Below are 26,956 nucleotides of genomic sequence, written 5' to 3' on the forward strand. Positions count from 1 at the left end.
ATGAAACTTGCTACTTGAATCTATGGTATCATGCTGCAACCTAAAGTAAACCTATCAATGCACCCAAAGCCATTATCATCACCTCTCCCTCTTTCCACCGTCACCACCACCACTCCTCCTCCTACTCAGCCCCGTCCTCGCCTCGACACTACTCTCTAAACTGGTACCAATCCCGGAATCCGTCAGCACTCCCTCTCCACTCCTCGGTACCGGCTCCTCAAGCAAGAAATCCGCACTCTCATCATCATCCTCGTCATCCGCCTCTTCATCTCTTTTCACAGGCAAGTATTCCAGTCTGGGCGTCTCGCGTTCCTCCTTCGCCTTCGAGCGCTCGTCCGGCGGAGACGTGTAGTGTAGCCGTTGGTGGGAGGATAGCGTGGGGAAAGTGCGCGACGTGTCGCTTAAGGGCGTTGCGGGTTCTGAGTCTGGAGGCTCGGTTTTGGGTGTTATAGCGCCGGATTCGAGTTTGATCTTCTTCCGATCCCCTGCGTCTTCTTCTTGCTCGCCTGCAGCGCCGAAGCAGAGCGAGAAAGCAAGCCACGTCAACAACACAACGCTCATCTCGACGCCCCAGAACACGCTCGTAGCTACCACAAACGAGCTCAACCTGTAATTGTACATGATCCACCTCAGCCCTTCGAGTCTCGCCGCAAACCGAACTGCGATCCTGTATACTTCAAGCGGCGTTCTCGAGCGGATTTCCAAGCGCAGCGACGACGGCACGTTCCGCCATCCCTTATCAAAATCGACACCCTCCATCATACGGACTTCCACTTTCTCGCTCTCCTGCCCCCAGCCGATCATGTACAGCGGGAGGCGTAGCGCGCGGTACGCGAGTTCCGTCATCCAGCTGCGGTACGTCAAAATGGCCGGCCTCCTACTCCTCGCCAGCACCACCGGCTTTTCCACTGCTCCTGCCCCTACAATCCCATCTCCTGCGACTTTCTCAGTCATACTGCCGGCATTGGGGCCCTGCGAGTAATCGTCGACATCCCACTCCTCCTCCCACCCAAGCATACCCTTCACGCCACCTCCAATCGTCGTCGGACCTCTCATCTCCAGCCCCAACATCCAGTTCCCCGCTTCTAGATTCCGCTCGCTTCGGGGCAACGTCATTTCGACGACGACATCGTACTTCTGCCGGCTAATGAGGCCGTTCACGTTCGCGATGCCGTAGGGGAATTTCGGTGGTCGCGGTACGAGAGCTTGGAGGCTGGAGGGAGAGGAGGGGGCGAAGGAGGAGTGGTCATATTGTAGGTATATGGGTACGGTAATGCCGCGGACGGGTATGTAGGTGTAGTAGAAGGATGTGTAGGCGATGACGGCGATGCCGAAGAGGATCGACGAGGTGAGGAGCAGGAGCGCGGTGCGGAGGTAGGTTCGCAGAAGGGTGGGGGAGGTTGCTATTCGGATCGGTGCGAGAACGGTATCCTGAACTCGGGTTAGAATCAAGTTGTATTTTGTTTGAACGCGAGGGTGTCAATGTTTAGATGAGGTCGCAGCACAAAGGCAGAACAAGGCTCACTTTGACATATTGAAAGATCGGCTTCCCATCATAATAGTCCTCTTCTGCGTCCTCCATGCCGGCCTGACGAGGGGGTTGACCGAGCGGGAAGATGTTGGACATATTTCGCGTCGGCGATGTTCACATGAAGAAGAGTGACGTCGGTGTCCTAGCTTTAAGCGCTTGGACCACTCAACACCACGCCAAGCATCCACAAGACCGTGCCACGCTGCGGGGTAAAAATAAGAAAGCAATAGTACAGATGCATCGACGCAGGTACATGTACGTCGCACAGCACGTGGACATGTGCCCAGTGCACCGTTCCTGGTGGCCGACTCCCCCACACTGTCGCAATGCAATGCCGATCCAAACAAGCAAATTTTGAAGCTGGACTTTTATTGCTGAAATAACACAATCATCAAGTACTCCTACACACGGGCTTTCTCATAGCTAGATCCATCCGCTCCATTGCCCCCCTGACAGAGACGGGGCTAGCACCCTCAGCCGAACGACCCGACGCCAAACGGATCTAGGTGGTATGTATTCCGCAATCCTAGCGCCTGTCCAATTCCACGGACCTCCCTGAACCGTGGAACTAAACTCCGAAGAAGGCAGTCAACCCCATCAGATCGTCAACGAAGTCCCGGTTCCCGTGAAAACACATGGTATCATCCCAATCCTTCTTGATCCTTTCTTGGAGAAAAGGCGGGTCATGATAAAGAAAAAGATGCCAACCAAAGAGACAAGGAGATGCTAAATGAACGAGAAGTCAAAACCGAAAGAAATTAGGTACTGGCGATCAGCCGAAGCTATTCTTCCCGCGATGTTGGATCAGAGAGCAATTGCCGTCCGTCCAGCTCCGCGGTCCTCGTTCAACTTTTGTCGAGCATCATAAAACATGAGCCGAACCAAGGAACTTTTAGTGGATATGCAAACACATAGCAAGTGTGTAGTAACAACAGGGCCGCAGTGAACAACTCAAAGGCAGAAGGCCGTGGATATCGTAAAGTCGTTGCGAGACCTCCCCAGGAGATGTCGAATAATTCTTCCAATAATTAATCGGCGATCCACGAAGACCGTCGATTATACATGACGAGGGTATTAGAGTGTGTCGGTGGTAATAGCGGTGAATGCGGTACGGGTCGGTGCTCATGAGAAAGTCCCCATGCGCGGTGCATGGCGGGACTTCATGACAGTGTTGTGCAACCTTGACGAGGCCTTTGTGACACCACTAAGCGGAGAGCTGGCATTGGCCAAGGGCGAGCTCGCCTGGTATGGGGACTTTGCAGCTCGTTTTGAGTTTGAACGCCTCCGAAGCGGCGTAATGAGGGTTTCGGCTGATTTTCCGGACCGTATTGGTTTAGAGACCGAAGCGCGAATGGTAGGATCGGAAGGAAGGCACGCGACATCGCGGTAGCGGTTCTGGTTGTTCCGGAAGGCAGTTACTACTCCTCTATCGAAGTGCTCGAGCATGGCATCAGAGGCGTTCCTCTTGTAACTGGCCGGTGTTTCGACTAAGGATGTTGGTTGAGCAGGAGTAGAGCCGTTCAAAGCAACCATCGAGGTAGCAGGAGTTGCCGGGACATCCGTCTCGTCGTCCTCTTGTTCCACATCAGTCGCATCAACATCGGAGCCGAAATCCATGAAATCGGTGATGTTGAGGTCGTCTTCATAATCTTCGTCCTCCTCATACTCGTCGTCTTCCTCTATGATAGTCCCATTTGCTCCAATACTAACGAAGGGATAGAATGCCTCCGGCGGCCCGACGCTCTCTGCTCCGAAGATGAAGTCATTAGTAGGGGCAGAACCAAATATACCCGTCAGCATGATATCGGTGGTGAACGGATTGCTGAAGACCTCATTGCTTATCTCGCTGTCCGAAGCATTGAACTGCTGAAGTGAGGTACGCGGGCTATTGTTGGCAGTGCTTGTGGAGCTGCTCGGGGCACCAGGTGCCGAAATCCAAGTTACGACCGAAGCACGCGGGCGGTAAAAGGTGAGCGTCTTGGTGGTCCGATTGGTCACCGCAATGGCTTTACTGCTATCCTCATGGATGAAGATACCACGGGTGGGAGGGATAGCGCGACCAGTTGGTCTAGAAGATCGCTGAAAGGGCTTCGGGCTCGAAGCTTTGGATCCCAGTGCGGAGGAAGGACGTCGGAGAACAGACTTCTTTTCGAGCGGAGTCTGGGGATGACCGTCCGACTCCATGTCAGAATCATACTCGTCAGTTGTGTCACCCATATCGGCTGAAATGTAATATTAGTGATCAACGCAAAGCCAATATGGGACACAAGCATACTCTCATAGCCACTAGAACCCGGGTCAGACGAATTATCCAAGTCGCCGCCGCCCTTGAAGGGTGTACTCCGGGCCTCGTCCTGACCAAGATCCCAGAAGGATCCTTCGGACGTAGGAGAGTCGAAGTCTCCGTTGTCTTCATCATTGTCGTTCTCAAGAAGCTGGAACAAACTAGGCGGAAGCTTGTCCTGCTCCAAGAACAGGTCAGGATAGAGAGAGCTGTCGAGCTCGGAGGAGGAGGTACTTGAACTGTCTGATACTTGAACCTCATCATCGAAGCGTACGCGCTTAGTCGACGCATCTGAGTACTTCCTCTTGGCGCTTTGGTCAGGCGTAGAAGGGACAGCCTCCGGTTCAAAGAACTGGCCGAAACCAATGTCGGGGAGGTTCATGCCCTCGAGATAGCCCTGATCCAATGGTGCGGTGAGATCAAAGATATTGTCACTGGTGCAGCTATCCAGACTGAGCCGTCGGGCGTCGTTATACTGATTGATGAGAACCGTGGCTTGCTGCTCCTCGTCCCGAATGATGAAAGTCTCCTCTTCCTGTTCGATGTCCCCCACATCGGAATCGTCGTCATCGGGCACTAGATTGACGCCGCTGTAATCTTCATCGTCACTTTCAATGGTGTTCTCGAAGCCGTTCATGTCTCGGTTAGCATTCTCCTTATACTTCAGCAACGGCTTGTTGCTGCTGTTGCTGAGCTTTCGAGCAACTTTGCGTCGAGGGAACAATTGCTCCTCAGAATCATTATCGCCGAACAACACCGAGGTGTTGGAGACGTTGCTGAACGTGCGCTTCTTCTCTTTCGGTGTTAGCAGCTGGTTCACCGGGTGTTGGCTAGGTTTGAGCCCCGTCTCACGGGATGAGGCCTCATCGCCCTCTTCTTCCTGAGACTCATCTCGGCCAGCAGGCCCAAAGCGGATGGCCGGGCGCTTTCCTTTGCCCTTGCCACGGCCGTGAGACGGGGCCAGCACTTCTGGGTCATCTTCTTCGTCTTCTTGGTCATCATCTTGATCAGGACTACTGTCTTCGTCATCGTCCTCGCTGGACGCTTCTTCATCGGTTGCCTGGCCACCACCTCGCCCTCTGGCGTGATGGGTGCTTGTGGGAGCGGCGTCGTCTGAGGAGGAAGAGCGCTGGTCGCTGCTGCGAACGCCAACGGGGCTATCATGGATGAGCTTGTGGTTGTGAAAGTGTTTACCACCAAGCTCGGCTGCGATTGCGCGAGCATGCGTAGTGTGCGCCATGGTAGTTGGACTTTTCCTTGCTCTCGGTGTGCCGTGGTTGGATCTGGTCTAACTCGGGAAGCACTGGATGAGGGAGGACGGGGAGAAAGGAGGACTCGAGGGGCGGTCGGGACGGTCGGAGGGGCAGGGGGAACAGCGTGCGGTCGACTGGATGTGTGGTGTACTGGGTGGAAGGCTCTTAACTATGTCGAGCCTTGAGAGGGTCGTCGATGTTCCGGTGCGTTGAGCCGGTGGAACTGACAATGCAGGATTTGGACAGGGCAGGGCGGACGATGGATCAATTGCTGAGACGGCTGCGAGCAGAGGTGCCACACGCAATCGTGAGTTTGTATCGTCGTTGAGGTTGAAATTCTCGTGAGCTGGCCGGCTGGGACAGCCCACAAACGTTTGCGGGCTGCCCAGTGGGGATTTAGAGCTCAGCGATCGCCTGCGGCATTGTCTCGACGAAGATGGGTGATGGATGCTGTGAAAATACGAGGGTTTCGGGAAATTCTGTGCGACTTCGTTGTCTTGTGAGGGTGTGGAGGGCAGACGGCGGGCACAAGCAGGTGGATATGGGAAAATCTATTGGGGTGTGCCAAGCCGCTAGCCGTATCGGGCGCGCTAAGGCGACTAGCATCAGCGGTGAGAAGCGACCGGGGAGTCATCATACGAGGGCGACCGCGACGTCCAACGGCCAGCCCGGCCTCACTCCGCGCCCGCGCCCGCTTATGACTCTTCTGCACTCTCAATCCCAGCAGGCAGAAAGGTGACACCACAGTCACCCCAAGAGCGTGCGCTCGGGGAAGAGTCTGCGCAGAGATTTCGAGCGGTCGTGTGCCCCTCGAGTTGCGCCCGCTGGAAAATATCACAGCGGCGCCGGGTTCCCCACCAAACTAAACTTTGTACGCAGGCCCAACGAGCGTTCAAACACGCACTGATGAGGCAGCGGGGCTAAAAAGAGCATCAAGATGCAACGGCAAAATCCAATTGGGCCACCTCAAACACGAGCCTGCCGCAGCGATGCGCAATCCTTGCCGCAGACAACAGCCTGCATGCTGTTAGATTGCATCGCCGAACTGCGCTTCACCTCTGTCGACAGATGCTCGCGCCATCGTCATCGCTAATGTCTCTGCACGACAATCGCACTCCAGCACCGAATGTCGTCCTGCTGGGGGACGGGAACGGCGCCATAGATCAACCCCTTGGACCCTGCCCTGACGTCGACTGCCCCTCCAAAACACATATCGATACGCTTTGGCGCCGGCAGCCAAAAAGCGGTGAAGCGGTGCAAACGCAGCCGTGCCAGAAAAGTACAGCAGCGGGCCGTCGCGGCAACTCTTGCAGTGCAGAGGCCTGGCCTGAGACATGGCGCCGTGTATCTTGTGGGAATCTCAAACATGGTCCTACTATCTCAATCTCTGGTTCTGCCGTGGATGTTGGAGTCACAGTTGCGAAGCCCTATGCTGATCGCGCCCCACGGAGATGGTAGCACAAGCTGCAGCCTTTTCGGCCGCATATGCCACATGCGAGCACCGTTGCTCCACTCTGCGCTGGTTGGTCGGAGTGCGCAGTCCGGCCTGCTCGAGATCATTCGACGTGGCCTATTCCTCGTCTTCCTGATTGGGTACGTCTCCCAGTGCCAGTTCGAACACCAGTACGAAGGCAACACTTCCCATTCGTGAAGCTGAAGCGGTTGCGGCAGGCAGAGACGCGGAAGCCCGCTTGCAAAGACGAAAGATGATGGGTCGAGAGACACTTCGTCACAGCCCGAGCCGCCACCATCCATGGATCACTCGAACTTCTGCAACGTGACGCTAGTACATTTGACTCAGTAACCACAGCAGAGCTCACCGGTTCGTGGCAATTGACATCTCTGGAGAAATATTTCCTTGGACCCTGCGAGAGCACGCGACTTTTGCGATGTTACACCAGATTCTCACGTGCAAAAGCGGGTAAAAATGTGACGCTGAACCTTTTACGAAATTTTTGTATCCAAAGTCCGGTAGGCTATGCACGACGCCGAACCGGACCATCAGAACCCTGGCTCGCCTCCAGCAAATCTAACCACTCTAGGCGCCGACGGAGCCTCAAGCTCGGCCAGCTCTGCGAGACCGCCCAGGTCACGGACAATGTCCTCGTAGTCGAAGCCCAGGTAGTACAGCAGCTTCGCGGCCCACTCCAGCGTCTCGCGCACCTTTGCGCGCTTAGACGCTGTTAATTCTTCACCTTTCGCCCGCCTGTGGTCTTCCTCCTGCTGGACCTTTCGCAGGATCGCCCAGATGGTCTGTCGATTGGGATAGATCCGTCCTTGGAAGATGATCCCCGCTCCTGACGATTGAACGATTTCGATGTTCCCCGGTCGACTTTCATACTCCTCACCCTTGCCTACGCGGGTGCGAGGCATAGTAGGCAAACCTCCCGGTGCTCGATACGGCTCGAAGGGTTTTGGAGGTTTGTAGCACCATGCATCTACAACCTTCCTGCCTTGCAGGCTACCATACCCGTCGAGGACCCCGCCGAGAATCTGGTTGAAGTCGTCGGTAGAGAGCCTGATGCCTTGGCGTGTGGAGAAGGAAAGAAACTGCGAACAGTACTCTTTCCACTCCTCATGGACAGTGGAGAGTATTCCGAGAACGCAATACAACTCATTCCTCGCATGCGACAAAATCAGGTCTTCCCATGTAAAGAGAAATTTTGTAAAAGCATTCCGGGCTTGCGTTTTCATAGACGAATCCCCTTCGGAGCGCAGCAGTTCTGCGGCAAATTTGGCAAGAATTTCGGGCCGGGGTCGATAACCTGGCGTCTCCAAGACGTGCTCCTGCATACCGCGTACCGATTGCCAGCGATGTAATTTGATCTGACTGCAGAGCAGCGCCGTCAAAAGCTCATGAGGCATGCGCTGGGCTTGGTGTTCCTTGCTCCAACTTCCTGTCTGCTCTACAATTTTCAGCACCAGATCATTCTCACCAGCCAGAGTAGCGAAACGTATAATGGACGCGGCCACGTTCCAGTCGGCGTACATGTAGGGATGTATCAAAGGGCCGTCTAAGTCTTTCGAGAACAAAAACCAGCGTCCAAGCTCATACATCTTCGCGTCGGTGGCTAGGTCTAGAAGTTTGGCAAGCAGGGGTATAGGAAGTTGATTGTCAAAAGCCGGAAACTCAATTGGCGGAAGCGCACTCGTAAACGGCTCGTCCTGCCAGAGCGGCACAGTCTTGAGTGTCTCAAAAAAGTGCTCCAAAGATCTCTGCTTGTTGCTATCCGTGTACTGCTGGAGCGTCTTGAGAGTCGTCATGGCCCCTGCGATATCCCCGTTCTCCACGAACGCTCGCATGGTCCGGTGGAGCAGGCTCAGGGGTATCGTGGTAGGCTCGAAGAAGTAAGGGGGTTCTGACTCTGGTTTCGCCGTCTGTGAGGAAACATTGATTGCGCCAACCTCAGCGCCGAATCCGGACGCCAGATCCAAAATGCTAAGAAGAAGCTCTGGACGCTTTTCGGGGGCTATCCCGCCAGATTCCAGAAGGCGCGCCATGATGGAGTCCCAGGTCGCTGACCCCAGGCTGAGGGAGTTCAGGTCGAGAAAATGCTTCAGCTTCTTGATCCGCTCGACCAAATGCTCCGGATCGGCGCCTCGAGCACCGACACCCAGTCGCATATTGTTCACAAGTCCATCTATAAACGACGTTACGATTTCGCTGCTGATTGTTCTTCGCGTGCGCGCACGATCTTCCGCCTTTGCGAAAACGTCCTGGCGTCGTTGAAACAGTCTCCATCCACCCGAATCAGCCGACTCTTGTTCTTTAGCCTGAAGAAGCTCTCGCCAGCTGATAAGTCCCCAGCTCTGTTCGCTGTTATGCGATGCCACTTGTTCTAGGATTGCCGTCCCATCCGCTATCCACCCACCATGCAGACAAGACCAGAGGATCAGCTCTAACCATAGCTCGGGAGCTACTTCCGTTACTTGGATTTTGTAGCGTGACCCAGGGATCTCATGGCCGAGGAAATATGACGCATTGAGTCGCTCGGTCGCGACTTTCACGGATGCCTCATGAGCTCTCCAAGTCGCGTCCGACAGCGCGGTGAGGATTTTAGAAGACAGAAGGTGGAGAGTGGGAGGCTGCTGCAGAGCGTGGCTGTCATTGATTGGGGTGGGCGCATAGACGGAGTCCGGGATCAGTCCTATATGGTGTAGATATGCAATGATCTCCAACACCCGAGGCATTATCGGATCGTGCTCTTTGTGGCTTTCATCGGCAACGACCAGAATCATACGCCCCAAACTCCGCCAGAGCTGTCCGAGCGCTCGCTTAAGGATTCGGTGCTGTGGATCGATGGAGTCTGGATGAGACGTTATGACGTCCAGGGTATAGGACAGCCTCGTAGAAGGCTGAGCCCGCTGTACGCGGAGAGGGTTGTTCGTTAGGTCATCAACGGATCCAGGCCGAATCTCCGGCCATTCAACGTTGCCGAAGGGCTCTAGGTGCACAGAAGCTTCGGCAGAGGGTCGGCCATCTTGGACCAGCTTCTTTGCAACCCAGACTACAGTGTCCCATCGCTGTTGTACCAATCCCAAGTGGCCGAGGATATCTTGAGAGGCGTCCTGCGCGGCGTTGATAATGCGCGCAATATCGATAGCCGTCACTGACGAGGAGTTATCAGGGCGGTTCGATGTGTCTAGTCGTAGATGAGGTGGAAGAAGAGGATCAATCGCGGCAACCCATTGCTGAATGTCATCTCGAACCTGTCGGTCGGGGAAAAGGATATGCGATGGGGGGAATCTGTTAGTAGGCTTCGGAGGATAGCGTAAGGCAACTGTGTCTTGGTGGTGTTCTTTTTCTTTCCGGCGGCGTTTTGTGGAAGAGAAGGGGCGACCAGGCGGCCGAGCGACGGCAGGAACGAGGAACGCAGGCACGGAATAGGAAGCGGCGACTCGATGCTTTGGGAGCCGAAAGGCCTGTCTCAGGGCGCTGCTAATGCATGTGTGCACAGCGCTCATTGATGGCAGGCGGAGAGCAACGGTGAGAGTGAAAGAGCGTCGCTGCAGCGGGCGGAACTTTTTTTGGAAGATGCATGACGTCCACCGCGCTCCGCCGACGCGACGGACGTGGTCCAAGCGCGAGCTGCCTGGAACGTTGTCGCAGCTCCAGCTCCCAGCCACCAGCAATCAAGCAATCAAGCAACCATCTTCGCCAACTTCACGTTTGACCTCTGCATCCGAGCAATTGATTTCACGAGTAGACCAGAGCCCGCGCGTCTACTTATATAGACGCCGTGGCGCACCGTCCAGTTACTCACTCGCTCTACATCACACCACACACAGCCGGCAAACAGACGACATCGGTCATCCAGACTCGCAGCAATGCCATATCGCGTGGGTAAGTATTGGCGTTTTCCTCGCCCCACCTATTCGTGTTAATATCCTGTCTTCGCTTTGCAACTTTGAAGCTCACACTACCTGCAGAACTAGCCAAGCAAGGCCGTGCCGGCTGCAAGAACAAGGAATGCAAGGACGCCGGCGTCAAGATTGAAAAGGGCGAGTTCCGCTATGGAAGCCTTGTCACCATCCACGAACATACCAGCTGGGCCTACAAGCACTGGTACGTTCCTAAACATCACGTCCATTGATTCAGTAGACATCTAACGTGTCTAGGGGATGCGTTACGCCCGCCCAGATAGCAAATCTCATTGAGGAGTCTGAAGGCGACACTGACATGGTGGATGGGTTCGATGAGCTCCCTCTAGAGTACCAGAAGAAGGTCGAATTCGCCCTCCAGCATGGCCACGTTCCGGATGAAGACTGGAAGGGCGTAAGTAAAGTGGCAGTGCGCTATTCCGCGGCATTATCTGACTCTGTTTGTAGGATGTCGAATGCAACCGACCGGGCATGAAGGGCTTCCGGGTGAAGGTCAAGACGCCCAAAAAGAAGAAAGGCAAGAAGGCTGACGACGTACTTGCACACCAAGCTTCTCCCGTGTTCCTTTGCTGACCGTCATAGGAGGATGCCGATATTGAAGAGGCCAAGCCGAAGAAGAAGCGTGGACGTGCCGTCAAAGAGGAAGACGAAGGTGAGGTGCCCGCCCAAAAGAAGGCCAGGAGCAAAGCCAAGGCTACCGTCAAGGAGGAAGATGAAGCGCCCGCTCCAAGGAAGGCCAGGGGTAAGGCCAAGAAGGCCATCGTCGAGGAAGAGGAGGCTCCAGAGAGCGAAGTCGAAGCACCCGAGCCGAAAGCTAAGAAAGGACGAGGCAGGAAGGCCGCCGTCAAGAAGGTAGTCAGCGAGGAGGAAGCTGAGTCAGAAGTCGAAGTCGAAGCTCCAAAGCCGAAGCGTGGCAGGAAGAAGGCGGCCGCGGCCAACACCGAGGAGAAGTCTGCCCCGCAGAAGAGGTACACTCCACCCTAGGCCATTTCACCACGCGACGCTAACAGTATACAGGAGCAGAAGGAAGAAAGTTACCTCGGAAGGCGATTAAACTGCAGCACCGCTGCGGATTCAATCGTTCTCGCGTCTACTTCCGCCTCTCATGACTTCCACGTCTTCCATCTTTCTAACACGTTGTAAACCGGCGTCAAGTGTTATCCTTCAGAAAGCTGATGGGAGGAGCACAACACTAGTCGTTATTCAGCAATTGTCTCAAAAGAGTGTGTAATATAGATACCCACGAGCGATATTGTCGGTTTGTGGTCGCAGAGGCACTCGCTCATGCAAATTGATTTTCAATCCGGTTTCTCCTTGCTTTCAATCCCCCGTATTAGTCAAGTGTGTCGCCGGCTCCGCCACCCTGGATCTCTTGGAGCCCAAAGGCGTTTATTTTTGAATCATGTCTGCGACAAGCTCCCGGCGTTTATTCTACACATCTGGTCGTCTATCACGCATTTGGTCTAGACTTTCCCAGAAACGGCTAGCGCTTTCCGGCTTGACGTCAACGACCTCTCGCGTCAAAGCTCTCAACCAACAACTCCCCGTCACCGGCCCCATCGGAAACAGCCCGAATCCGATCTATTAGCGACAAGGTCGATCTCTCAAGCATCGCTAATCTGAAAGCCCAGCTACAGATCCCCAGAGCGTACCTGACGCTAGGCGAAGCTGAGGGTTTCGTTGACGTCTGCTGCCCCTTAGCCTTTGTCGCAACAGGAATGTGGCTGGGACAAGGAGATGCGAGGTTTGAAATTGCGCTTGTGCCTTGCATGGTCTGGCCATGCGCTTATGCTTTTGTCTTCAGCAAGTGAGGAAGCAATTGTACGCTTCTTGCGAAAGGATGACGACGACCTGTAAGGTCATTCTAAGTAATGTTTGGTGTTGATCTTATCCCCCTAGACATACTTATTGTTCCCCAGTTTCTCGTATCAACGTAGTATGCATGTGAGAGGATTCGATCACTGATATCTGAGTTCAGTCAGCGATTCCGTCTTGGATGCCTTCTTCGACGTCAACTCACGCCATGCGCTAGGGCTACTTCCTCGGAAAGAAAAGACGCCCCGCTCTATTGACTAGGTTTCGCTAATCGGCATGATTCTCATGTGTGAGTTGCGTCCTACCTTTCCACCTTTGGTAGCACTACCCCACAGTCGGTCTGGCGCGCCATGCTGCTCGGCCCTCTTCGTTATGGTGTCATGATTATGTCGCCCATGGGACTGTACGACGATGCGGAGGACCTTCCCGATGTATGCCAGGTACCTATCTCGTCAGAGGCTTGACCGAGAGCAATTTGACATCATGACGTAGCCTAGTAGTCGCTAGGAGAAGCATATAACATGGCTGCTCCGCACTACCTTCCCGTACATCAGCAACTTCAAACGCATCAACAATTTCAAGTTATCACGGCTATTCCTGTCAGCATCTTTAACTTCAACAAACCAATCATAAATATGTCCGCTTCCGCCGACGACCAGTACGAGCAGCAGAACGACTTCACCAACGACGCCCCGGCCGGTGACTCCAAGGACAACGACTACGTCAGCCGGACTGGGCAGTATCAAGTACCCGTTCAGAAGGATGAGGTTCCGGTAGCGGATCTCTATGATCCTGTCACCGCCGACTCCGATCAGCAACTTGGTAAGTCTCTCATAGCATCCTCGGCGGAACAGTTATTAACTTCTAGACAGCTCAGGATGAGAACGATGCCATCGACAGGAGCAACATCGTCGAGGGTCGCACTCGAGGAGCAACCAAGAAAGCCGGCACTTATGCTGAGCCCGGTGACGAGGAAGGTCTACCAGGTGCTGATGATGGCACGTCTGCTATACGCAAGTAAGCAAAGGACGACGGCAGTGGAATGGAGTGTTGAATGGTATGATGATTTAGCTGCATATCTTGATTCAGCGCTTTCTGTCCATGTGGCATCTGGCGTCCGGTCCTCACGACACCAATGAATCAAATGGGTAACCGAACCATCTTGCTTTTTGTTTCACAAGTGTCATTTCTACTCTTCGTCTACCGCAACCTCTCCGTCCAGACCCCTCCTCTGCTCCCCTCTTATCCACAATGACTCTCATCTATTCACAAATGTACTCTTTAGCATAGCGGTATCGCACATTTGGCCACAGCAGTCGGTGAAAGCCGCACTTGTTTTCACTCCCACCGTTCTCGGCATGTACTCCCGACCAATCCCCTCGCCCCAACCATTTCCATTTCGAGATTTACTTAGCCAGTCAGGTTTAGGTCCAATAGACGCGATCCAAAGCGCGTTCACCCGCGCGTTTCCAGACAGCCGGTGAATGCTTGGCTCGTCTTCACCTGCACTGCTTCCGACCAGAACTTTCGTCCACCCACAACACAAAATTTGCTCACCCACCAAACTCGCGGTCACCTCAACGCGGCGTAAGTACCCTTTCCTTTCCCCATCTACTATCCTCAATCAACCCATATAAGGCGCTGCCAACGTCTCCCTTTCCCTCCTTCTATCCCTCTATCCCTCTCTCCCTCCTTTCTGCGAGAGCGCACCACACACGCCCCTCTTACAGCTAACGCCAGAGCGAAGGCAACCTCGCACTCACACACTGCCTCGAACGAGCTACCCCCTGGTGGTCAGCATGGCACCCAACGACGCTGTGAAAGCTAAGAACATGAAAGTCTACATCTCCGGTTTTGTAGGTCAACATCCAATCGAAACCGGCGTCGCCTACTGGTATCGCGGCCATTATCTGTTCGGCCAAGCGGGAAATCCAGTCCAACCGCTCCTCTTTCCAACGAAGAAAGAGATCCTCATCGTCGGTACCACGGCCGACACAGCTCCCCCGTACAATGAGAAAGACTCAAACCATGTCAACGAACGTAGCGTTGCTGCACTCGACAAGAGCAAACGTCATGAGTGGCGCGACCCACCGACAGAGGAAGAGGTCGAAGCGTACAAAGCGCAGATGGCTTTCGAAGCTCGCATTACAGCAGTTGACGATGAGAGGAGAGCAGCTGAAGCACTGGCACCAAGCATTAGTTATCCTCAAGGTATGAATATGGTGAGGAGAGGTCGACGGGCTTCCCGAGGAGAGGTGCTGCGGGAGCTTGTGGCCAGTAGCGAGTGCCTTTTCCCACCGCCATTCGAACACGCTGACCCTTCTGTAGCTGGTGCGGCTCAGCAACACCCGATGGACTGGCGCGAGTCAGCAATGGCTGCAATGACCAATCTCCAATATATGCCTGGCACGAGCAATGAGCAATTCTACAACGACGGAGCGTTGTATCTCGCCGCCTCTGCTCCGGGCTCCCGTCATGGCTCCTCGCTGGCATCCCCTTATGGGTCCCGTTCAGCGTCCCCAGCGATTTGGCCGCGTGGTATTCTTAGTCCCATCCGCTCAAACCCCCGCCTCACTCAATTGCTTGAGGAGTATGGTATTACGCGCCGCGGCACTCCTGTCGTGAGTTTCGATTCAGGTCAAGCCTCCCCTTCGCCTGGTTCACGTGAGTACCGGCAGCTGACATGCCATCCAGTGTGGATGGATGAAGAGGCTATGAACAGCTTCGTAGATACCGTGTCTGGCCCACCATCGCGCACTCCTAGCACCGGTCCCATGGTCCAGGGCGACACGGACTCGTTCGCTCGAGTACCTCTTCCACACTCGCCGCTCAGCTCCGGCGTCCCTTCCCGCGTTCCCAGCGTCAACCACATGCGCGACCCTGGCATGGTTACCTATGCAGGCTTCGCGGTCAATCCCACTCACTCTGCAGGTCCCTCTCGCTCGACGTCACTTCCGCAGTCTCGCTCTCTGTCGCGCGTCTCGAGCTACCAGAACATCGGTAAGCAACCCCCTTCTCCTTCTCACATTCCTAACACCAATACAGGAGACATGGGCGTCCACGCCGGGGTCGTTATGACTAAGGATCCCTCCGTCGAGTCGACCAGCAACTACGTACGTACACCCGATACATGAACGATCACGTCTTAACTAGAGTACTCAGGATATCCTTGAGGAGGAGGACGAGGATCTATCTCTGGAGGACACCCCGCGTGGCTACCACGCCACTCCCGCACTCGCACTCCCGCCGGTCGCTGCCGCTCGCCCGCGTGGCAACAGCTTCGCCAGGGCTAGTATTGCCCTTAACGAGGCGTACAACCGCGCTCGCCCGTTGATGCACGGTGCAAATCAAGTTAGGTACGTATTTGGATCTACGGATTCATCTCTGGGTTTTGTTTCGGACGAAGTAGCCGCCACTGCTGCGATTGCGCCTTTGGGCTTTCTTGCTGGTGGGCTTCAAGGCGATGGTCAAGGCTATGCCCGTGAGATTGGCGAGGTTTCTGGCGGTGGATATGAGGGTGGATATTCAGGACCGATCATCGTCGGCAGGGGTCGGCTTACCCGGTGTCCGGTCCATGATGAGCCCTGCGATGGGGAGACCGTGACGAACAACCACCTCTCTAAAACGACGTCCGAAAAGCGAGGTTTCAAGGAATTATACCCGGTGGTGGAAAATCTCGGCCGGAGGATGGTAGACTGGAAGACGATCATGGACGAGGAGAAGACTAAGGTGGAGGCGAACAAGGGCAAGGGCAGGCAGATGTGAGGGGGTGTGTATGGGGGGGCAAGGCACTTAGGGTTGGGTGACGCCGAGTGCTAGGGTTGACGACGGCTTATGGTTGCAAGAGCTAGAGGAGATGGCAAACGGCTCTCCCATAGATACATGCTCCACATGGATAAGGAGCTGAAGCCGACCGGTTTCATGATACAATCGAAAACTCCACTCCATTTACTATACACTTGTGAGATCGGACGTATACTACCTGAAGGTAGATACTTCAGCTGCTCCAGCCAACTTCTCCTCTCAAGTCAGAGCTAGGGCTAAGTGTAGGGGAAGTAAGCAATTGTGGTTGAAGACGGATAAGGGCCCGAAGAACTGCAGGATGGGTAATAGCTATCACTAGGAGGTGTTAGCGACGGCTAAGGATTTAAGAGTCTAGTCGGAGCTGAAGCCCCTCGCGCTTCACAATAAATCAGTCACCAAACTCGCTCCATTGGATGCCGACTCGTGAACTCACCGGCCCCCTCTAATACACAGGTCTGTCACTCTTCCATTCACCATCTCCCTTCTCTCTCGTCCATCGAGGCTCGGATGAATGATTACGAGTCGAAGTGCTCCATGGTGATGGAAACACTCCCAGAAAACGGCTCCCTAACGCTTAGTACCAACGACACACTTTGTCAATGAATGCCAGAGCCACGAGCGTCTCCCATAACCGCCCCGCATTAACAGGGACCTTAAGCCTGCAAGCTCCCTGCTACATACCTCCCTTCTATCCCCTACGACGCAGTAAACGTCTTCTCCCCCTTAGCCCTCTTCTTCATCTCCTTCTTCTCCCTCCGCTTCGGATGGTTCGGCGCTCCCCACGGATCCCTCTCAGTAATCTGAGTGTGGTATATGCAGCAGCAACAGATATACGGTACCGCAAGGCAACGTCCGACCGACTTCAAGCCTTTCTTGAAGGGGGATTTGTCCTTCGACTTTTGGGTTTTCTTTGAGACTTGCTGGGGTGTGGCTTGGGCGCTAGGGTCGAGATGAGCGCTCTTCTTAGGTTGTTGGTTGGCGTTTGGATTGGGGCCGGTTTGGCAGGGTGGTGGGGACGATATGGTGTCGTCTTGTTTGGTTGCCATATTGGTGGATGGGTGGTTGGGATATCGACTTGAACACTTGGACTTCAATAACCTAGAGAGAATAACAAAAAAAAGAGTATCTGAGGTTCGCAAGCCAATATATTTGACTTGGCGAATACGGTGGCACAGCCAAGCGGAATTATGTCAGTCGGCAGATCCCTTACAACGAACCAAATTATGCGATGAAAATCGGAAGGACTACTGTATGGAGCAGTTGTAAGAGTATCAAACTCCATCTTCAGAGCACTTCCTCTAACACGCCCAATGACACCAAGCTCTCCAAAATGCCTGGCGAAGACAACGTCTGCTCATGCCCCTAGCAGCTTCCAGACACACCTCACGTAAATCTAATCATCTTTCTCCCGCTCAGGAAACTCCCAACGTTCCTTTGCATAGCCTCAAACCTTACAGCGCCACAAGTCTCGCTCTCCAGATGGTTGAACAATCCGGCCAGTGCCTTGAACTCCCTACCGCATGCCCTCCCCGGACAATGATATGCATTCTGCTTATGCACCGGGCTTCGCACGTGTTGGTTCAAGCCACTCAAGCTACCGAATCCCTTGTGGCAGAGATAGCACTCGTAGCATCCGCGATATTCATTGTACAATGCGGCCGTGGCCTCGATGCTAGAAGACGTGGAGGACGGGTAGGTCAGGAGCTTTTTGGTGATCAGATGATGCGGATCGCGGCGGCGGACGGCATTGAGGATGGTATCGCGGTCGACGGCGCGGGCGTTGGGGCAGGAGCCCGTTTCGAGATGGTGCGCTACACCTGTGGCAGTCGTGAAGCAGCGCTTGCAGAAAGGACAGGTAATGTTAGAGCCGCGGTGGATGTTCGAATTGAGGTGCTGTTCCCTTATCAACCTATCAGGGTCTCGCAGCTGAGCATCAAACGTACAATCCTCAGATTGTTCTCGTTCTGAAAGCCTCTCTCGCAGCTGTCGCACCAATTCACCCTCCAGTGATTGAGTGCATCCATGTGTCTCCTTGCTTCTTGCGAGGTGTCGAACGCATAGTCGCAAGCCTCGCATTCGAAGCGTGGACGTCTGTGGCCGAGGTCATCCATGTGGTCCTCGGCGTCCTCTTGTGTCCAAAACTCATAACTGCAGGTCTCACAGGCCCAATGGCCGACGGCATTCATGTGCTGTCGGGCAGCATGCCAGTTGACAAAGGTGCGGGAGCAAGACTCGCAGTCGGCCATGTTGGAGGATGCAATGTTGCGTTGAGGCCGGAAGATTGGGAAAGGAAGATTCGGAATCAGTCAATTGAGACAGCATAAACTTCCTCGAATGGAGAGCGGTTGGGTAGAAAAGCGATGAGCCTATATGGACACCTTCCGGCCTTCTGTTAGATCTCGCGTGTATGCCAAAGCCGGTGTTACCTTGTGTAGCTCTGTTGCTGGTCATCCTACATACCTTTCGTCTTCGAGTGAAACAAAGTGTCAATCCTACTACTCCGGGCCTGCACTCTCTAGGAGGAAGAGCAGGAGTAGGAGGAGCAAAACGAGGAGTAACCGCTGAAGGAGGAGCAGTAGGAGGAAGAGCAGGACGAGGAGCAGGGCGACCACGAGGACGAAGACGGGAAGCGGTGGTGGTGCCATGAAACCTGAATGGAGATAAAGGGAGGCGGGGAAGCGGGCGCCGCCCCAAACGTCTAGAAGCGTCAGCCGCAACGCCGCTTCCGTTCCCTTCGCTCTCGGACAACACTTCTACGATCGGGCGACGACTCCCCGTTAAGAACCAGGCAAGAAGCGCTGGTCGAGACGCTAGTTTTGATTCGAATTGAAGGCCATGATAGGTCGCTCGGTAAGAAGACGCGCGACGCGTAGTCGCGCGGTCACGAGATCTCACTTTGGCCCGTCCATTCCAAGCAAGTGTGTAGTAGGTCTAGCACCTATGAACACAGAGTCACTGCTCACTGAGGGAATGATGAAGGACTGTAGTATATTAGCTGTCGAGGTGCTCCTTTTCTTATCCAAGCGTAAGGATTGTGCAAGTAGTTCCGATATCCCCAGCTACGCCTGCACAAATGCCTGCACAAATACCCAAGATAATACATGGCCAGAAAGAGCACTCAGTATGGAGATAATGGAGTCATTAAGAGACTGAAGATAAGGTCACTTTTCATGAGCCAGAGCTAGCATCAACAGCTGTGCCGCTCTCGCTCGTGTCCTTCTTCGCCTCCTCGTTCTTCTTTGCTGCAGCCATCTGCCAAGCCGGAATGGCAGCTCGTCCGTTCGCTAGCCTGCCGTATGGTGACGCAGCCGCCGGCTTTTCTGGAGCCGGGGCGGATGTTGTCGCGCTGCTGCTCGCTTGGCCTTCGGTGACACTGGTACCATTCGGCTGCTCGCTTGGTGTAGCAGGAGTGGATTGAGGTGCCGGTGTTGAAGATATAGCAGCTCCGTTGATATTTGGTGTCGAGACCGAGGCTTGAGACTGACCCAGACCATAGTAGCTGGGGGTGGTCGCTGGAGGACGGGCGGTGCCGGAACCCATCCTGTTGCCAACCAAAGTCTTCAGGCTCTTGAGCTCGGTCGAGAGCTCCTTCAACCGGGTATCCGTGGCTTCCTTCTGGGCATCCAAAGCTTTCGGGATGAGTTCCCGTAGCCCCCTCACATCATCTTCAATCCTCCGATTGTCGTCTCCCTGCCGCTTGGACGACTCTTTCAGGCTTACCAAGACGCTCTCCATTTCCCCAAGCGCATTATCAAGCCTAGTTGTTCGAGCCTCTTCAGAAGTCTTAAGTGCTGCAGTATCGGTGTTCAGTTGGTCTAAGAGATCAAACGCCCGCTTGAACGATTCATCAATGGATGCTTTATCCTGCTCCAGCTGAGGTGGCGTGGGTGGGGCAATGATGGGAACGATGTAGCGTTTCGCTGTGAAGTAAAGGCCATATCCGATGCCGCCCATCACCGTCGCCATGATGAAGTAATCGCGCCAGTCGCGTCTTGGGGGCCTTTACGCTAGTCAGCACTTACAGTAACAATCTAATCTCGGATTCTTACTCTGGAGGCGGCGGCTGTTGCCAGTATCCTGGCGGAGGGTAGCTCCCGTATGCGGGAGCGGAGGGAGGTGGTCTGTATGCATAGTGGGGAGGTGTCGAAGTCTGCGGAGGAGTAGACGGGTGGCCGGGCTCTTCGGACGCCCGCGCGAGCGAGAGGTCTATCTCTTCGTGCGTGAGGTTCTTCGACTGGAGGAAGGCAATGCGCTTCTCAAGGGGCGCGCTCGCAACGGAGGGATCTTGAAGGACTACAACACAGTCAGACTCATGTTGAGGCGATTCAAACGAGTTCGAACGATGACGAACGTACAGGAGACCTAGACCAGTCAGCTCGCGCTCGTCGCCGCAGTGATAAGGGAAATGCTTACCGCCGATGTGATCAGGTCCTCGCGGACCATCTTGACTACCGATTTCTCGCAGTCTGAATCATAAAGCGCACGCAATGCGATCGAAGAATGAGAGCTGGGCGGCTCCACAGCGACGAAATGGTGGAGGCCGGAAATGCCTCGGCATCGGCGGCGGCCGGGCCTCACGTGCCGACAACGATCCGCGCACGGGCTCAACCCTTTCACACTCCACTCCACGACCATCTCTTCTCGAAAATAAGAAACTTGTCACCAACCCGTGATATGTAGTGATTATCGCGGACTAGGCGTGCACGGAAAAGAAAAAGCCGCCCTGAAAGCCTTCGGAGGCCCCGAATCAGAGGATGGTAGGCATGGGCATTGCTCGGCTTGGAGGTTTCATGGAACGTTGAAGCAGAGACTAGGAAACCTCATGGGTGGTCATCTGAAGGACAAAGTGGCCTGGAGGCCTTCGGTAGGCCATGGCATCCCGATTGCTCAGCCTAAAGGGCTTCAGGGAGCGTTCGAGTGTGGCCAGTATGTCAATTTTCGCCATCTTCCTAGGTTAACTCGACGCTGTCTTCTATACGCGTTGTAGGTCTCTGCTCCTTCACATCACTCGCGTTTGGCACCTACTGAACCTCAGTGAAAAGTCTACAGGCGAGCAATCATGTGTTGAAGGCCTCTAGGACCTCTTTTCCAATGAAGGAACCCGAGAGTACGCAATAGAGTAGTTGGATGTGGCAGTATCTCTTTTCAGTCAAGTATAGCGCAGCCTGAAGGCCTTCAGCGTCCTATTGCACGTGAGACCTCTTTCACCCCGTCTGTGAAACACCGCCCACTCGCCGCCACTCAAGCAGCCCCACCTTCACAATGACTCTATTTCCCCTTCAGAAACTTCCGTATTGCATTGTTCACTTCTCAGATAATAGCTAACAATACGTTCCTTCGCTAATTACCTCTTTGTCGCTCTTTATCTGCTTTTCTCTTCCCACAATCCCATTCTCCCTGCAGCTACACATACGAGAATTATTTGCGCCAGGACTTCGGGGGGAGATGGATTTCGGCAAGAAGAAAGAGCGCCAGACGGGCATTATCGATGATGAGACCGCTATAGCGATGGCGCAGCAGGGAAAGAAGAACGGAGGCAAAGGGAAGGGAAAGCAGAAGCAGTCGGGCTTCAAGCTTTCTGATGCGCAGGACGCTGGAGTCTCGAAGCCGAAGCCAGCTCCCCGAAACAAAAAGAATTCCAAGCCGAAGCTCGCTGCTGCTCCGTCCGCTAAGTCGCACTCACGCTTCTACGAAGAAGGCGGGCTCCGAATTCCGCTCTACGACCAAAAGGGAAAGAAGAAGACCAACGCAAGAGATGGGAGATCGCTCGCGCAGAAGACATCGAAAGCTGACCTTCTCAAGATCGTAAAAGAGTACGCCGGCGGGGCAAAAGCCGAAGAGTTCCGCAACGCGAATGCTTCAAGAAACCAAATCGGGGCTTGGGTCCAATACGTGGAGACGCAAGCTTTGGGCAAGGGACCTGCCAATGAGAAGGAGCGAGAGAAAGCTGATCCAGCGGCAAACACCAAGCCGATCGCTTTGGATGCCGCGGAGCAGAATAGCAAGCGGAAGCGCGACAACGAACAGGCGCCAACACTGCCTCAACAAACGGCCAAGAAACAAAAATTCGAAGTTCGCGATGCGAAAGAAGGGGAACCAATAGCTTCTCACGGTAATGCTCGCTACCACCAAAAGAAGAAGAAAATTTTCAAGCCGCAGGGTACAAAAGACGAGGAAGCTTCTTTGCAATTCCTCACCTCTATCATGATCGACTATCTCACGAACGAACAAGACGACATGGCTTCTACGGCATCTCGATCAGCTACCGCTCCCCCCAAGATCGACAACAAACATCTCATGAAGGAACATCCGCTTATTCCAGCCCTTGAGCTGAATCCTTCTCACAATCATCGCAATCCGCTCTCTCCACCATCAACACAAATTCTCCACCAGCCCGCTCAGCGGTGCCACATCATCCTAACCGCTTCGTCAGACACCGCCGTCCACGAAACCACAATTCCTTACCGTAAGGACCGCAACGCCGCCCCCTACTTCAAAAACAAACTCAAATCAGACTCACCAACGGCCCCCTACCTCAAACCGGGCAAGCATGGCTGGGACCACGAAAATCACCGATGGGGCTTCCAAGGTGACCCGGATCTACTTACCGGAGTCGGGCATCAGGTCGATCCGCGAGATGCGGAGCGGCTGAAGAGAGAGCAGAAGAATGGCAAGGATGTGGCTTGGTATGCGGAGAAGTACCCTGGGCGTTTGGGGAATCAGTACCCGTGTGGGTGCCAGTTGCCGTGGGATGATGAGGATAGTGAGGAGGAGTGATGGTTGGGTTGGCTCCAAGCGATAATGGAACCTGGAGATAGGACTCCTGCATTTGCATAGTGATTTTATTTTCTTTCAAAGTTTAACATATCTGCGTAGAAGGGAACTTGCTGCTGGAGCATCATTAGTACCACTGCTCCTTTCGTCGGGGGTTTTCAACATCGCTAAGCTGCGGAGTTTTGTGGGGTGCCAAGTGAGCAGACATGAAATAGAATATTCACGTGGTGATTGCTATGTCTCGTCTCGCCCTGCCTTGCCTGGTGTTTTCGAAACCTTGGAAGGCGGTAAGGCAGTAGCTCTTCTCTGTACCATAGTTCCCTCCTATCCTAGCTTTTGAAAATGTATCCCATAATCACATCGCACGCGGACCGTGGCGCCCATTGTCAAATCCCTTCCCTTGGTGCTTGTCAGGGACAACAGAACAAGACCAACATATTGCCGCATGCCTCGCTCGCACTTACCTCCCACAAACCGCGACCACTTAGCTCATTCCGCGATGCACAGCAGCACGTTCATTCACACAACGGTAAGCTATCGGATCCGTGGGCCTCGGTTCAAACGTCCCGCCGTTTGCACTTGACTCTCCTCTCACACACCTGCCGTCCGCCGCCACTCGCTCCTCACAGCCTGACGGTCAGATCGCGGGAAAGGTAACAGCGACCCAGTTTCAACTGCTCGACAATGACTTCACTCGACTCTCCCAACAGGCCACAATAGCTATCGCGCTAGCAAGTCAGTCTTTTGTATATATTCAGCTACTCACTCTCTCTTCTCGCCCCGCAGCTATAAACGAGACTTTTCCGACTCTACAGTCAGTCGACAGCCTCCCAACACCCTCTCTATGGACACCTTGGTCGGCGCCATGCTGCCCACAATGGGACTCCCGTACAAGCGCTCTACGCCAGGCACCGGTACGGACGATAATATCTCTGTTGCGGCATCGACGCCCGAGAGAGCGGCCAAACGCCAGAAACTGGGCGACCCAAATGCCGGCTACGCGCTCCTCCGTCACTATGGCCCAGCGACTCCTCTCCTCACGCCTCCGCCAAGCGCACTTCCCGCGCCTGGTCGTCTCTACCCAGCTGTCTCTCTCACCGTCAAGATCCCCCAGCACATCCCCGACAAGAAAGAGAAGCAGACGCTCGCAGCCCGCAAAGCAGCAGCTACGCGCTGGGCGAACTCAGGCAAACTCACGAGGCCCTACCCGACCAACCGCGAGCTCAACATGGCCTACAAGCTCAAGCTCGTGCGGCACTATCCTGCCTCACCCGGCACCGTCCCAGAGTCCAACTTTGTCAGGCCCCAGATCAGCAAGTCGAGCCGAGTGACCAACCTTCTCCGGTCCTTCCCGAAGCATCTGAGCAACTTGGTAGTACCAGCGCCAACGCAGCAGCGCTATATGAACCAGAGTATCCTAAATAGGAATAAGGAGATCACGGCGAGCGAGGACGCGGTTCGTCTAGCGTGGGAGAGCTTCGCGGTTCCGGACAGACCGACGCGGCATGCGATGATGGAGTCGGGGCTCAAGACTGAGGAGCTGTACAAGGAGGACCGGGGGCTCCCGAATGCGCTGCCGGAGTGGAAGAAGCATCGGACCAGCCGGTTTCGAGCTCAGAGGGTCGGTGGCGCAGGGAAGCGGCTGCGATAAGTCAACGAGACGGAGGGAAGGCGTTGGCATGGACGGAATGGCGCTTGGGTCGACGAACTATGGGGTTTACATGGCGGCGTCTTCCAAGGTTCTCTTCGAAGAAAATTAGACTTACCAGCTATGGTTCTGAATGAAAAGCTGAGCACTTGACCTAAATGGGAAAATTGTAGTTTTCTGGCCCAACAATTCCAGTTCCACCTCAGGGTATATAGCTTGCACATTCTCTGTGATCTGATTTTTCCTCATCCATCTCTTGCCATCACACTCTGAAGGTCTCCAGCCCTCAGAATACACGTTCAAACAGCAGCTACCCATCTCACCCTCACCCTCACCATCACCATCACCATGAGTCCCTCCAACATCGGCTTATCTCGATTAGCCTTCGAGGCCCTCCAGGGCCACCAATCCACCGTCGAGACCCACGGCCTGCCGCTAACGCCCCAGCGGACGCAGAGCCAGGAAGACGACTCAGGGGTCTCGAAAGTCAGCGACAGCCCCCCTGTGTACCCCGAGGTCCGGGCAAATGTCACCATCAAGCTGGAGGAGGAGGAGGAGGAGAGCAGCCCCCCGCTCTCCTGGCCTTCTCTTAGCGGGTCGAAGGCCCCCAGCCCCCAGGATCCAAAGCCCGAATCCCCAGCAGCGTGGGCCTCCAGCTCGTCCACGTTAAGCACCCCGAACCCCTCCAGCCCTACCAATCCGTACACCACGCCGCTTGACACCCGCCCCCAGCCCACGCGAGCCTTCAACATGGCCCGCCACCTGCGGCACTACAGGGGCAAAGTCGACGAGACGCCATTAAACAAGCTGCCCGTATCCGACGGTGGGGAGAACGAGGCCCACGCCGTGGATACGAAAGAACTGGACGAGTCGCTAGGGACGGACAGGGAGAGGAGGTGGGCGAAGAGGGAGGAGAGCATGCGAGTAAGGCGGTTTAGGGACTTGTTGTCGAAGAGTAGGATGAGGGGGGAGAAGAGGGCGAGGGAGCGGTGCTGCGATGTGACGAGCACCGAGTGGACGTGTAACTGTGTTAGGCCGCCGAAGGGGGTGAAGAGGCGGGAGATTTACTTTACGGGATGGGCTTGAGGGGTTGACGGGCTTCTGGCTGGGGGATGTGCGCTAGGGGCTGAGCTATCTTCGAGGGAATCTGAAGGTCTTCGGATTGGACAATATGAGCGCCCTTCCTTGTACGTTAGCTGTTGCCGCTGGTCCTCTGGAAGTACGGCGCTGTGGATACTGGTTCGTTTGGGAGGAGCGCATACTCAATTGACCTTTCGTCTAGTAGCACATCTAGTAGTCGTAGAAGCCCTTACCGCTCTTCTTACCTAGCCACCCAGCATCCACCATCTTCTTCAGCAGAACCGCAGGCCTGTACTTCGAGTCTCCCGTATCTTCATACAACACCTTCATGATCGCCAAGCACGTATCGATCCCTATGAAATCTGCCAACTGTAGCGGTCCCATTGGCACATTCGTCCCGTTCTTCATAATGCTATCGATATCCTCTTTTGTGCCCACACCAGTCTCTAGACAGATGATGGCCTCGTTGATGTACGGCATCAGGATCCGATTCGCCAGGAATCCGGGGGAGTCCGTGCTCATGGAGGGAATCTTGCCCATCTTCTTGCAGAACTCCACTGCGGTGTCGATAGTGTCTTGCGAAGTTTGCAGGCCGGTGATGATCTCTACGCCTTTCTGGATTGGCACTGGGTTCATGAAGTGGGTGCTGATGACGCGGGACGAGGCGGACAGATCGGTCGGGTCGCTGGTCGTGGACGCCGCGATTTTGGTGATGGAGATGGAGGAGGTATTTGTTGCGAGAATAGCATAAGAAGGGCATATCTTGGCTAACTGGGAGAAGATCTTGCTCTTTAGGTCGGGTATTTCCTTTGGAATATTAGATGTAAGTTGGCGATGAGTAGGAGTACACGTACTGGGACGGCCTCAATGACGAAGTCGACATCCGATAGGTCGTCGAGGCTGGTGCTGGAAGTGAGGCGCTCTCTGGCTGCTGTGGCATCTTCTTTGGACATCCTGCCTTTGCCGACGTCTTTCTCGAGGAGCTTGTCGGCGAACTTCAAGCCCTTGTCGATCGAGGCTTGTGAGTTGTCGACTAACCGGACGGGTACTGAAGCTTTTTGTGCGGCTACTAGAGCTATTCCAAGTCCCTATGGGAGTCAATTGAATCTTTGCATCCACCGGCAAACAACATACCATCTGCCCAGCTCCAATAACACCCAGCTTCTTGACCTCTGCAGCAGCTCCTACAGAGGGTGTGGAGCTGAAGCCGCGGCATTGCCGCTTGGCTGCACAGCGAAGCGCCTGTCTCGATGCCGATGAGAACATTTCCGTGGGCTTGCGAGCGGATTGAAGTCTGAACACTCACTCCAACATGTGAAGCAGAGCAGGCGCTTTCACGGACGCATGGGGCATAGACCCGACGAAAGCCGTAGCCGAGGCACTCC

At 54.6% G+C, this 26,956-nt stretch overlaps 13 protein-coding genes across 13 annotated transcripts; 6 read left to right on the top strand and 7 right to left on the bottom strand.

The window, feature by feature from the left end:
- Positions 1-6: 6 nt before the first annotated feature.
- BU26DRAFT_522908 (uncharacterized protein) lies at positions 7-1,639 on the bottom strand. The gene is made up of 2 exons (XM_033829905.1): positions 1,526-1,639; positions 7-1,431 (listed from the first exon to the last, which is right to left on the bottom strand). Exons 1-2 carry the CDS (start codon positions 1,625-1,627, stop codon positions 79-81), a joined length of 1,455 nt encoding a protein of 484 aa, XP_033679225.1. The 5' UTR covers positions 1,628-1,639; the 3' UTR covers positions 7-78.
- Positions 1,640-2,653: 1,014 nt separating this feature from the next.
- Positions 2,654-5,055, bottom strand: BU26DRAFT_509158 (uncharacterized protein; the record flags this gene model as incomplete). The annotated part of the gene is made up of 2 exons (XM_033827131.1): positions 2,654-3,753; positions 3,807-5,055. 2 exons carry the CDS (start codon positions 5,053-5,055, stop codon positions 2,654-2,656), a joined length of 2,349 nt encoding a protein of 782 aa, XP_033679226.1.
- Positions 5,056-7,051: 1,996 nt separating this feature from the next.
- BU26DRAFT_522911 (uncharacterized protein) lies at positions 7,052-10,071 on the bottom strand. The gene has a single exon (XM_033829906.1). It carries the CDS (start codon positions 10,031-10,033, stop codon positions 7,070-7,072), a length of 2,964 nt encoding a protein of 987 aa, XP_033679227.1. The 5' UTR covers positions 10,034-10,071; the 3' UTR covers positions 7,052-7,069.
- Positions 10,072-10,215: 144 nt separating this feature from the next.
- On the top strand, positions 10,216-11,619 carry BU26DRAFT_96062 (zf-PARP-domain-containing protein). Its single transcript, XM_033836550.1, has 6 exons — positions 10,216-10,412; positions 10,499-10,634; positions 10,688-10,844; positions 10,898-10,984; positions 11,033-11,418; positions 11,468-11,619. The coding sequence occupies exons 1-6, from the start codon at positions 10,397-10,399 to the stop codon at positions 11,502-11,504; spliced, it is 819 nt and encodes a 272-aa protein (XP_033679228.1). The 5' UTR covers positions 10,216-10,396; the 3' UTR covers positions 11,505-11,619.
- Positions 11,620-12,747: 1,128 nt separating this feature from the next.
- On the top strand, positions 12,748-13,387 carry BU26DRAFT_554243 (uncharacterized protein). Its single transcript, XM_033832255.1, has 2 exons — positions 12,748-13,087; positions 13,138-13,387. Exons 1-2 carry the CDS (start codon positions 12,787-12,789, stop codon positions 13,284-13,286), a joined length of 450 nt encoding a protein of 149 aa, XP_033679229.1. The 5' UTR covers positions 12,748-12,786; the 3' UTR covers positions 13,287-13,387.
- Positions 13,388-14,064: 677 nt separating this feature from the next.
- BU26DRAFT_608683 (uncharacterized protein) lies at positions 14,065-16,092 on the top strand (the record flags this gene model as incomplete). The annotated part of the gene is made up of 5 exons (XM_033835863.1): positions 14,065-14,476; positions 14,594-14,902; positions 14,960-15,265; positions 15,311-15,378; positions 15,428-16,092. 5 exons carry the CDS (start codon positions 14,065-14,067, stop codon positions 16,028-16,030), a joined length of 1,698 nt encoding a protein of 565 aa, XP_033679230.1. The 3' UTR covers positions 16,031-16,092.
- A 672-nt stretch (positions 16,093-16,764) lies between these two features.
- Positions 16,765-17,115, bottom strand: BU26DRAFT_569226 (uncharacterized protein; the record flags this gene model as incomplete). The annotated part of the gene is made up of 1 exon (XM_033833862.1): positions 16,765-17,115. One exon carries the CDS (start codon positions 17,113-17,115, stop codon positions 16,765-16,767), a length of 351 nt encoding a protein of 116 aa, XP_033679231.1.
- A 337-nt stretch (positions 17,116-17,452) lies between these two features.
- BU26DRAFT_435137 (uncharacterized protein) lies at positions 17,453-18,315 on the bottom strand (the record flags this gene model as incomplete). Its single annotated transcript, XM_033824110.1, has 2 exons — positions 17,453-17,962; positions 18,013-18,315. 2 exons carry the CDS (start codon positions 18,313-18,315, stop codon positions 17,453-17,455), a joined length of 813 nt encoding a protein of 270 aa, XP_033679232.1.
- A 644-nt stretch (positions 18,316-18,959) lies between these two features.
- Positions 18,960-20,534, bottom strand: BU26DRAFT_522915 (uncharacterized protein). The gene is made up of 4 exons (XM_033829907.1): positions 20,483-20,534; positions 20,425-20,431; positions 20,119-20,362; positions 18,960-20,069 (listed from the first exon to the last, which is right to left on the bottom strand). The coding sequence occupies exons 1-4, from the start codon at positions 20,510-20,512 to the stop codon at positions 19,238-19,240; spliced, it is 1,113 nt and encodes a 370-aa protein (XP_033679233.1). The 5' UTR covers positions 20,513-20,534; the 3' UTR covers positions 18,960-19,237.
- Positions 20,535-21,514: 980 nt separating this feature from the next.
- On the top strand, positions 21,515-22,846 carry BU26DRAFT_608686 (uncharacterized protein; the record flags this gene model as incomplete). The annotated part of the gene is made up of 1 exon (XM_033835864.1): positions 21,515-22,846. One exon carries the CDS (start codon positions 21,515-21,517, stop codon positions 22,844-22,846), a length of 1,332 nt encoding a protein of 443 aa, XP_033679234.1.
- An 874-nt stretch (positions 22,847-23,720) lies between these two features.
- Positions 23,721-24,494, top strand: BU26DRAFT_569230 (uncharacterized protein; the record flags this gene model as incomplete). Its single annotated transcript, XM_033833863.1, has 1 exon — positions 23,721-24,494. The coding sequence occupies one exon, from the start codon at positions 23,721-23,723 to the stop codon at positions 24,492-24,494; it is 774 nt and encodes a 257-aa protein (XP_033679235.1).
- Positions 24,495-24,582: 88 nt separating this feature from the next.
- Positions 24,583-25,638, top strand: BU26DRAFT_96265 (uncharacterized protein). The gene has a single exon (XM_033836552.1). It carries the CDS (start codon positions 24,840-24,842, stop codon positions 25,575-25,577), a length of 738 nt encoding a protein of 245 aa, XP_033679236.1. The 5' UTR covers positions 24,583-24,839; the 3' UTR covers positions 25,578-25,638.
- Positions 25,639-25,781: 143 nt separating this feature from the next.
- BU26DRAFT_435093 (uncharacterized protein) lies at positions 25,782-26,837 on the bottom strand (the record flags this gene model as incomplete). The annotated part of the gene is made up of 3 exons (XM_033824107.1): positions 25,782-26,378; positions 26,426-26,659; positions 26,706-26,837. The coding sequence occupies 3 exons, from the start codon at positions 26,835-26,837 to the stop codon at positions 25,782-25,784; spliced, it is 963 nt and encodes a 320-aa protein (XP_033679237.1).
- Positions 26,838-26,956: the final 119 nt, after the last annotated feature.

Source organism: Trematosphaeria pertusa (assembly GCF_010094035.1).
Source record: "Trematosphaeria pertusa strain CBS 122368 unplaced genomic scaffold BU26scaffold_15, whole genome shotgun sequence".
Taxonomy (NCBI): Eukaryota; Fungi; Ascomycota; class Dothideomycetes; order Pleosporales; family Trematosphaeriaceae; genus Trematosphaeria; species Trematosphaeria pertusa.

Excerpts from the sequence above, each read along its gene's own strand:
- BU26DRAFT_554243 (XM_033832255.1), top strand. The coding sequence starts at position 12,787 with ATGGCTGCTCCGCACTACCTTCCCGTACATCAGCAACTTCAAACGCAT. Across the intron at positions 13,088-13,137 it reads CGACTCCGATCAGCAACTTG|CTCAGGATGAGAACGATGCC; the intron begins GTAAGTCTCTCA and ends ACTTCTAGACAG.
- BU26DRAFT_96062 (XM_033836550.1), top strand. Across the intron at positions 10,635-10,687 it reads AGCTGGGCCTACAAGCACTG|GGGATGCGTTACGCCCGCCC; the intron begins GTACGTTCCTAA and ends TAACGTGTCTAG. Across the intron at positions 11,419-11,467 it reads AAGTCTGCCCCGCAGAAGAG|GAGCAGAAGGAAGAAAGTTA; the intron begins GTACACTCCACC and ends AACAGTATACAG.
- BU26DRAFT_96265 (XM_033836552.1), top strand. The coding sequence starts at position 24,840 with ATGAGTCCCTCCAACATCGGCTTATCTCGATTAGCCTTCGAGGCCCTC.
- BU26DRAFT_522915 (XM_033829907.1), bottom strand. The coding sequence starts at position 20,512 with ATGGTCCGCGAGGACCTGATCACATCGGCG. Across the intron at positions 20,070-20,118 it reads CAACAGCCGCCGCCTCCAGA|GCCCCCAAGACGCGACTGGC; the intron begins GTAAGAATCCGA and ends ACTAGCGTAAAG.
- BU26DRAFT_522908 (XM_033829905.1), bottom strand. The coding sequence starts at position 1,627 with ATGTCCAACATCTTCCCGCTCGGTCAACCCCCTCGTCAGGCCGGCATG. Across the intron at positions 1,432-1,525 it reads CGATCTTTCAATATGTCAAA|GATACCGTTCTCGCACCGAT; the intron begins GTGAGCCTTGTT and ends ACCCGAGTTCAG.
- BU26DRAFT_522911 (XM_033829906.1), bottom strand. The coding sequence starts at position 10,033 with ATGAGCGCTGTGCACACATGCATTAGCAGCGCCCTGAGACAGGCCTTT.